The sequence below is a fragment of the Numenius arquata genome, unplaced genomic scaffold (genome assembly GCF_964106895.1).
Source record: "Numenius arquata unplaced genomic scaffold, bNumArq3.hap1.1 HAP1_SCAFFOLD_1347, whole genome shotgun sequence".
In the NCBI taxonomy this organism is placed as follows: Eukaryota; Metazoa; Chordata; class Aves; order Charadriiformes; family Scolopacidae; genus Numenius; species Numenius arquata.
Window position 1 is genome coordinate 12,940 of NW_027414243.1, and position 9,735 is coordinate 22,674.

General features: G+C 69.4%; 1 protein-coding gene across 1 annotated transcript; it reads left to right on the plus strand.

Moving 5' to 3' along the window:
- The first annotated feature begins 5,284 nt into the window (after window positions 1–5,284).
- On the plus strand, window positions 5,285–6,499 carry LEP (leptin). The gene is made up of 2 exons (XM_074167048.1): window positions 5,285–5,428; window positions 6,128–6,499. The coding sequence occupies exons 1-2, from the start codon at window positions 5,285–5,287 to the stop codon at window positions 6,497–6,499; spliced, it is 516 nt and encodes a 171-aa protein (XP_074023149.1).
- Window positions 6,500–9,735: the final 3,236 nt, after the last annotated feature.

The following is a 9,735-nucleotide window of genomic DNA, read 5'->3' on the forward strand; positions in this document are numbered from 1 at the left end:
TATGCCTGTGTCCAGATGTGTGAGCCCCCAGGTGTGCGTGCCCAGATGTACCTCTGTCCAGATGTGTGGGTCCAGCTGTGTCTACATCCAGATGTGCATCCCCAGGTGTATGTATGCCCAGCTGTCCCCCTGTCCAGATGTGTGGGTCCAGCTGTGTCTGTGTCCAGATGTGCATCCCCGGGTGTACGTGCATGCCCAGCTGTGCCTATGTCCAGATGTTCCCGTGCCCAGCTGTGTGTGTCCAGATGTGAACGGGGCCAGACCTGCCTCTGCCCAGATGTGCATGTGCCCAGCTCTTTGCCTGCCCAGCCGGGGGGGTGGGGGCGGGGTGTACCCAGATGTGGTGGTGGTGGGGGCCCCATCCAGATGTGGGTGCCCCCGGATGTGCATAGGGGCCAGACCTGGTGCCCCCAGATGTGCATCGGCCCAGCTCCCTACGTGCCCAGCTGTGGTGGGGGTGTACCCAGATGTGTGTGTGGGCCCATCCAGATGTGGGTGCCCCCAGATGTGCATCTGCCCAGCTCCCTGTGTGCCCAGCTGTGGGGGGGGGGGCCACCCAGATGTGGGGCCACACACGTCCAGCTGTGGATGCCCCCAGATGTGCGTGCCCAGGTGTGCCCTGCTCCTCCAGTGCCACCTCCCCGGGGGGGGCGGGGGGTGACCCCGGGGTGTGACCCCCGGTGACACCCCCCCCCCATCCCACCCCCTTTCCCTGGTGTGACACCCCCCCACCCCCCCCCGGCCCCGGTGACTCCCCCCTCCTGGGGTGCAGCACCCAGCCCTGCGTGTGCGTGTGTGCGCGGCCGCACGCACCCTCCCCGCGTGTGCACATGCGTGTGCGTGTCGGTACCTGCAGCCCGTGCCCGGGCACCCCCGCAGTGTGTGTGTGTGGGGGGGGTGCACCCCACAAAGCCCTACACAACCCCCCCCCCCCCGGCCCCTGTGGGGTGCTCAGGGTGCCCCAGCACCCTCTGCGCCCTCCCTCCCCCCCCCAGATTGGGTTGAAAAAGGGGCAGTTTGGGAAGGTGGAAGAGATGGGGCGGGGGGGGGCAGCCGGCCCCGCGTGTGCGTGCGCACGTGTGAGTGTGCACGTGTGCGTGTGTGCACGGCGCTGGCGGGGGCCGATGTGTCACCCCGCACACGGGCGGGGGCTGCCGCTCCCCCGGGGGCACGTATGCGCCCAGGGGAGCGCTGCTCAGCTGTGGGGCAGGCTGTGGGGCAGGCCATGGGGCAGGTTGTGTCCCCAGCCATGGGGCAGGCTGTGGGGCCAGCTGTGGGGCAGGCTGTGTGGCCGGCTGTGGGGCAGGCCATGGGGCAGGCTGTGTGGCCAGCCGTGGGGCAGGCTGTGTGCCCAGCCATGGGGCAAGTTGTGTGGCCGGCCGTGGGGCGGGCTGTGGGGCAGACCACGGGGCAGGCTGTGCCCAGCCATGGGGCAGGCCGTGGGGCTGGCTGTGGGGCTGGTTGTGGGTCCAGTCACAGGGCAGGCTGTGGGGCAGGCTGTGGCCCCCCCCCGAGTTCTGTGTGTCCCCAGGAGCCCCGAGCCCTCCCCCCCCTCCCCCAGTACTGGGGGTCCCCCCGGTCCCCAACCTGGGCTCAGTGTCCCCCCCCATGTCCCGTCCCCCCCGTGCCCTCTATGTCCCGGGGACCCCCCTCCCCACTCGGTGCATCCCTGGGGCCGACCCCCCCGGGGGTCACAGGGGGCTACAGCCGGGCAGGAGCCAGGTCGGATGGATGGAGGGACAAAGGGACAGGGGGAGAGGGGACAGAAAGACAGGGGACAGCGGGACAGAGGGACATCAGGACAGAGGGACAGGGGGACAAAGGGATGGAGGGATAGGGGGACAGTGGGACAGAGGGACAGCGGGACAGGGGAACAGGAAGACAGAGGGACAGGGAGACAGCAGGACAGGGGGACAGCGGGACAGAGGGACAGGGTGACAGTAGGACAGGGGAGCAGGGGGACAGCAGGATAGAGAGATGGGGGACAAAGGGACAGTGGGACATCGGGACAGGGGACAGTGGGACTGGGGGACAGAGGGACATGGAGACAGAGGGACAGGGGGACAGCGGGACAACAGGACAGTGGGACATGGAGACAGAGGGACGGAGGGATCTGGGGACAGCGGGATGGGGACAGTGGGACAGGTGGATGGGGTGACGGGGACAGAGGGACAATGGGACAGGGGGACAGCAGGACAGGGGGTCAGAGGGACAGGGGGATAGTGGGACAGCGGGACAGGGGGACATGGGGATATCGGGATAGAGGGACATGGGGACAGGGGGACATAGGGACAGTGGGACAGTGGGACCTGGGGACAGCAGGACAGGGGGACAGAAGGACAGGGGGACGTGAGGACAGAGGGTGGAGGGGACATGGGGACAGCGCGACAGGGGGACAGTGGGAGCTGGGGACAGTGGGAGCTGGGGACAGAGGGACAGGGGGACAGCGGGACAATGGGAAAGCGGGACCTGGGGACAGGGGGACAGGGGGACAGAGGGTCGAGGGGACATGGGGACAGCGCGACAGGGGGACAGCAGAATGGGGGGACAGGGGGACAGAGGGACAGCGGGACAGTGAGAAAGCAGGACCTGGGAACAGGGGGACGGGGGACATGAGGACAGAGGGTCGAGGGGACATTGGGACAGGGGGACAGGGGGACAGCAGGACGGGGGGACGGAGGGAGCTGGGGACAGGGGGACAGAGGGACAGGGGGACAGCAGGACGGGGGGACAGCGGGAGCTGGGGACAGGGGGACAGAGGGACAGGGGGACAGCAGGACGGGGGGACAGCGGGAGCTGGGGACAGAGGGACAGGGGGACAGCAGGACGGGGGGACGGAGGGACATCACGGGGACAGAGGGACAGGGGGACAGAGGGACAGGGGGACAGCAGGACGGGGGGACGGAGGGAGCTGGGGACAGAGGGACAGGGGGACAGCAGGACGGGGGGACGGAGGGACATCACGGGGACAGCGGGCCAGGCGCGGGTCCGGGGGCGGGCGGGGAGCGGCGGGCGGGGGCGGGCAGGCCGTTGTGCAAGGGCCCCGCTCCGCTATAAGGGGGGGGGGGGCCGGGGATGGAGCCACCCGCGGGACGCGACGGGACGCGACGCCACGGGACCCACCGGGCGGCCCAGGTAAGAGGGACATCCCCCCCCGCCCCGTCCCCGCACCGGGACACCCCCATCCCGGACACCCCCACCGTGGGACACCCCCTCTCCTGAGACACCCCTGCCCCAGGGACCCCCATTTTCATGGGACACCCTCGCCACGGGACACCCCCTCCCCAGGGACACCCCCGCCATCGGACTCCCCCTCCCCAGGGACCCCCATTTTCATGGGACACCCCCATCCTATGGACACCCCTTCCCCAGGACACCCCCACCATGGGACACCCCATCCCAGACACCCCCTCTCCTGAGACACCCCTGCCCCAGGGACCCCAAATTTCATGGGACACCCCCACCATGGGACACCCCCATTCGGGGACACCCCCATCCCGGGACAGCCCCGCCGTGGGACACCCCTTCTCTTGGGACACCCCCACCCCAGGGACACCCCTTCCCCAGGGACACCCCTGCCATGAGACACCCCCTCCCCAGGGACCCCCATTTTCATGGGCCACCCCCTCCCCAGGGACACCCCTTCCCCAGGGACACCCCTTCCTCGGGGACACCCCTTCTCCAGGGCCACCCCCACCCCAGGACACCCCCTCCCCAGTGACACCCCCACCATGGGCCACCCCCTCCCCAGGGACACCCCTTCCCCAGGGACACCCCCGCCGTGGGACACCCCTTCCTCGGGGACACCCCGGGGGTGGTGACAGTGTGTGGGGGGGTGTCCTGGCAGAGGTCCCCATGTCCCCCCCCACCCCCCCCATCACCGTCTCTCCCATTCCAGGCTCAGGAGCGGGTGCGAGTCTCTGGTGAGTACCGAGTGTCCCCATGTCACCCCCCCGTCCCGTGTCCCCCCCCATCCCCATGTCCCCCCCATCCCCGTGTCCCGCCCCCCCCCATCCCCATCCCCAGGCAGCGGGTGACAGGGACACGTGCCACTCCGGGGGTCCCCCCACTGCCCACGCTTCATCCTGCCCACGGAGTGGGGGGGGGGTGGGGGTGCCAGCACCCACCCATGTCCCTCTGAGACCCCCTCCAGCCACATTGTCACCACGACTGGGGTGACAGCCCTGCGTGGTGACAGTCAGGGTCAGGGCTGGGGACCTTGGGCCGTGGGTGGCCGGGGTGACGCTTGCGAAAAGTCGGCTCCGGGAAGGTGACAGGGCCCGGGGGGGCGGGGGGGACAGTGGCGCGGTGACAAGGACCCGGTGTGTCACCCCTGTCCCCCTGCCACCGACACCGCTTCCCCCCGTGTCCCTGGGCATGTCACCGCCGTCCCCGTGCCACTGACACTGCTTCCCCCCGTGTCCCTGGGCATGTCACTGCTGTCCCCGTGCCACCGACACTGCCATCCCCCGTGTCCTTGGGCTTGTCACCAACGTCTCGTGCCACTGACACCGCTTCCCCCCCATGTCACTGGGCATGTCACCGCTTCCCCCGTGTCCCTGGGCTTGTCACCGCTGTCCCCATGCCACCGACACCGCTTCCCCCCATGTCCTTGGGCTTGTCACCATCGTCCCCGTGCCACCGACACCGCTTCCCCTCTTTGTCCCTGGGCATGTCACTGCTGTCCCCCTGCCACCGACACTGCCATCCCCTGTGTCCCTGGTCATGTCACCGCTTCCCCCGTGTCCCTGGGCTTGTCACCATCGTTCCCGTGCCACTGACACCGCTTCCCCCCATGTCCCTGGTCATGTCACCGCCATTCCCCATGTCCCTGGACTTGTCACTGCTGTCCCCCTGCCACCGACACTGCCATCCCCTGTGTCCCTGGTCATGTCACCGCTTCCCCCGTGTCCCTGGGCTTGTCACCATCGTCCCCGTGCCACCGACACCGCTTCCCCCCATGTCCCTGGTCATGTCACCACACCCTGTTCCCATCTCCGGGGGGGGGGGGGGGGGGGGGGGGGGGAGGATACACGGCTTGGTGACCCTCCCCACCTTAGCAGGGTGTCCCCTCCCTGTGACACCCCGCTCCTGGGACAGGGATGGCGCTTGTCCCCAACGAGGTGGGGGGGGTTGTCAGATCATCCTGCACGTCCCCTCTTTGTCTGGGGGGGGGAGCATTTTGGAGGAGGGGAGGGGGGTGTGTGTGGGGGGGGGGTGTGCAGGTGACCTGACCCCCTCTCTCTGTGTGCGCCCCCCCCCCCCCGGCGCAGAGCCCGTCAGGATGAGGTGGCCCGGCGTGTCCCTTTGGGGTGTCCTGTGGCTGGGGGTGGCCCTGGCCGGTGGCCGCCCCCTCCGGCTGGAGAAGGTGCGGGGGGACACCCGCAACCTCACCCGCACCCTCAGCACCCGCATCCAGCAGCTGCAGGTGAGCCTCAAGGGGGGTGTGTGTGTGTTCAGGGGGTGTCCCCCCCCCAGGGTGCAGCAGTGTCCCTTGTCACCCATGGGAGGGAGATTTAGGGGGGTCCTGCACCCCAGGGTGGGCCCTCGGGGAGGGGGGGGTGGTGTCTGTGGTCCAGATTGGGCACGTTTCCACCCCCCCCCCCCAAGGGAGGGTCACCCATGGCTGGGGGGGGGGGGGCTCTGCACCACAGATGGGGGGGGGGGATGTTGAGGGACGGGGGGGCTGCAGCCCCAAGGGATGGGGGGGGGGGTCCTCGAAGAGGGTCACATGGATGGGGGGGGTGTGGGGTGTCTGTGCCCCACGTTTGGGGGGTTCTGGGGGGGGGGGGCGTTAAGGGGGGTCCCCAGGGAGGGTCACCCATGGCTGGGGGGGGGCTCTGTACCCCAAAGGGGGGGTGTCCCAGGGAGGGATGCTGGGTGGGGGAGAGGACCCTGTGTCCTGGGGGGGGGTCCCCAGGAAGGGTCACCCGTGGTGGGGGGGCATAGGGGCTCTGTGCTCCAAAGCGGGGGGGGGGGGTCCCAGGGAGGGATGCTGGGTGGGGGAGAGGATCCTGTGTCCTGGGGGGGGGGGGGTGTCCCCATGGAGCAGCAGGGGGGGGGTTGCCATGCCCTAACAGCCCCCCCTTCTCCTTTTGCCCCCCCCCCCCCCCCCGCCCCCCCGCAGCTCTTCCCCCTTGGCCCACAGATCAGCGGGCTGGAAGCCATCCCGGGGGGGGCCGCCCCGGAGGGTCTGGGGGCCATGGCCCAGCGCCTCCACCTCTTCCAGCGCCTTTTGGGGGGGCTGGCGGGGGGCAACCTCCCCCTGACCCAAATCGCCAACGACATGGAGAACCTCCGCAGCCTCCTGGCCGCTTTGGCCACCCACCTGGGTTGCCCCCCCCAACCTGGGGGGGATCCCCCTTTGCCCCCCCCGGCCTCCCCCGACCCTCTGGCCGAAGCCCCCCACACGGCGGCCGGGCTGGCCCTGGCGCGGCTCCGCCTCTGCCTCGACGGCATCGCCCAGCGCCTCGATGGTGGCCACCCCCCCCCCTGCTAGGGGACACCCCGACCGGGCACGGGGACGGGGGGGGGACACGGGGCTGAGCCCCCCCCCCCCCCCCCATCCCGGCGCAACCGGAACCGGGAGAGCTCCAGCCGCGAAATTCCCGCTTTTTCTATTATTATTATTATTATTATTTTATTCTTAATATTGACATTATTATTAATATTATTATTATTAATATTATTATTATTAATATTATTATTAATATTATTATTATTATTATTTAGGGCCTTGTATTTATTTCTCCCCCCGCCCCCCCGGGGGAATTTCCAATAAAGCCACTTTTCCAGCAGCCCCCGACCCACGTCTCGGTGTCACCGTCGCCGGGAGGGGGGGGGGGGGAACAGGGACGACGACGGGAGGGGGGGGGGGGGGGAAGAGGGGGGTGTCCCCAAAACGTATCCCCAGGGATGTGGTAGCGGGGGGTGAGGGGTAGGTTGGGCTGCTCCCCCCTCCCCCTCCCCCAGGACACGGTGACCCCCCCCAAACCGTGGCACTGTCCCCAAAGGGGGGTGTCATCCCCCCCCCACCGAGGCCAGTGGTTGGGGACATGGGACCCCCAGGACACGAGACCCCCCAGGGACAAGGGACCCTCAGGGACACGGGACCCCCGGAGACACAGAACCTCAGGACATGGGACCCCTGGGGGACACGGAACACCAGGGACACAGGACCTCTTGGGGACAAGGGACCCCCAGGAGAAGGGACCCTCGGGGACATGGGACCCCTGAGGACACAGGACCCTTGGGGGACAAGGGACTCGATCGTGGGGACACGGGACCCCCAGGGACAAGGGACCGTGGGGACATGGGACCCCTGAGGACAAAGGACCCCTGGGGGACACGGGACCTCCAGGATCAGGGACCCCAAGGGACAAGGGACCCCTTGGGGACATGGGACCCCCGAAGACATGGGACTCCAGGGACACGGGACCCCCAGGGAGAAGGGACTCCCCAGGGACACAGAACCCCCAGGAGAAGGGACCCTTGGGGGACACGGGACCTCCAGGATCAGGGACCCCAAGGAACAAGTGACCCCGGGACATGAGACCCAAGGGACCCCTGGGGGAACACGGGACACCTAGAGACATGGGACTCCAGGGACACGGGACCCCCAGGAGAAGGGACCCTCAGGGTGAAGGGACCCCCAAGAAAAGGGACCCTTGGGGACATGGGACCCCTGAGGACACGTGACCCCTGGGGGACAAGGGACTCCATGGGACACGGGACCCCGGAGACATGGGACCCCTGGGGGACACAGGACCCCTGAAGACATGGGATTCCAGGGACATGGGACCCCCAGGAGAAGGGACCCTTGGGGACATGGGACCCCTGAGGGACAAGGGACTCCATGGGACACGGGATCATGGAGACACGGGACCCCCAGGGACAAGGGACCCTTGGGATATGGGCCCCAGGGGGACACGGGACCTCCAGGATCAGGGACCCCAAGAGACCTCTTGGGGACACGGGACCCCTGGGGGACGAGGGACCCCCCTGGGACACGGGAGCCCTTGGACCCCTTAGGGACACCCCATTGAGGACATGGGACCCCCAGGACAAGGGAAGCCCCGGGACAAGGGACACTCGGTGACGGGACACTGGGGACAAGGGACCCCCGGGGATACAGAACCCTTGGGATATGGGACCCCGGGGGGACACGGGACCTCCGGGATGAGGGACCCCAAGGGACAAGGGACTCCCAGGACACAGGACCCCTGAGATAAGGGACCCCCAGGACAAGGGGAACCCCTGGGGGACACGGGAGCCCTTGGACCCCTTGGGGACACCCCGTCGAGGACATGGGACCCCCCGGGACAAGGGACCTTCGGTGACAGGGGACACTGAGGACAAGGGAGCCTGGGGATAAGAGACCCCCGGGACAAGGGACCCCGGGGACATGGGACCTCTTGGGGACACCCCCCCGGGGACACCCCCCCCGGCCCCAGGGGCGCGTGGGGACAAGGGACGCTCTGACTCAGGCCGCGGTTTGTTCCGAGCCGGTGGCAGCGGCTCCGGGCCCCCCCCCCCCGCCCCCCCCACCCCCCCGGCCTGGTGTGACCCCGACACCGCTGGCTGCGGGGGGGGGGGGGGGGGTGGGGGGGTGGGGACACACGGGGACATGAGGTGGGGGGGGTCCCTATGGGTGGATGGGTGACATCCGACCCCCCCCGGCAGCGGGCCCTTGGGAAAGCTGGGGGGGGGAAGGGATGGGGGGGGGGGTAGAGGACAGGCCGAGAGGGGAAGGGGGAGGAAAGGGGGGGGCAACAAGGGGGGGGGGCAACAAGGGGGGGGGCAACAAGGGGGGGGACTTGGGGGGGTGTGGGGGGGGGACAAGGAGGAGAGGAAGAAGGGGGGACACCAACAAGGGGGGGGGGGCAACAAGGGGGGGGACTTGGGGGGGTGTGGGGGGGGGGACAAGGAGGAGAGGAAGAAGGGGGGGACACCAACAAGGTGGGGGGACACACCAACAAAGGGGGGGACACGTTAAGGGGGGGAAGACACACATAAGGGGGGGCACGCACATTAAGGGGGGGCACGCACATTAAGGGGGGGCACGCACATTAAGGGGGGGCACACATACGTGTGTCACCGCGTGTCCCCATGCAAGGGCCAGTCCCCCCCTCTCCTGCCCCCCCCCCCCCCCCCCCCCCCGCCCCACGGTGGGGACACCCCCGCGGCTGGTGGGGGGGGGGGGGGGGGGGGGCCGCGCTGGCCCAGGCGCACGTCCCTCACGCCACGGTGGCCACTGGCCACCACCGCCCCCCCCGCGGCCACCCACGGCGTGAGTCAGCCGGGACTCGCCACCCCCCCCTCTGCCCCCCCCCCGCTCCGTGTGCCGAGCGGCACGGCCACCCGCCGTGGGGCTGACCCACAGCACCCTGAGCCCACCCCCCCGGGTTGGGGGGGGGTGGTTGGGTTAGGGAATGCAGGGGTGGGGGGCCTTGGGGGGGGGGCCTCTTGGGTGAGGGGGGGGGCATGGTTGCAGTAGTGGGGGGGCTTCCAAGAGGGGGGGGGGGGCTCTGGGGAGCCCAGGGGTGGGGGGCTTTGGCAGGGTCCCAGAGGGAGGTGGGCTTTGGGGGGGGGGGGGGTCCCAAGGGTGGGGGCCTCTTGGGTGTGGGGGGGCTCAGGGGGTCCCAAGGGTGGGGGGGGCTTTGGCTTGGGGGGGTCCCAGAGGTGGGGGGGGCTCTCGGGTAGGTGGGGGGGCGCATAGGGTCGCAGTAGTGGGGG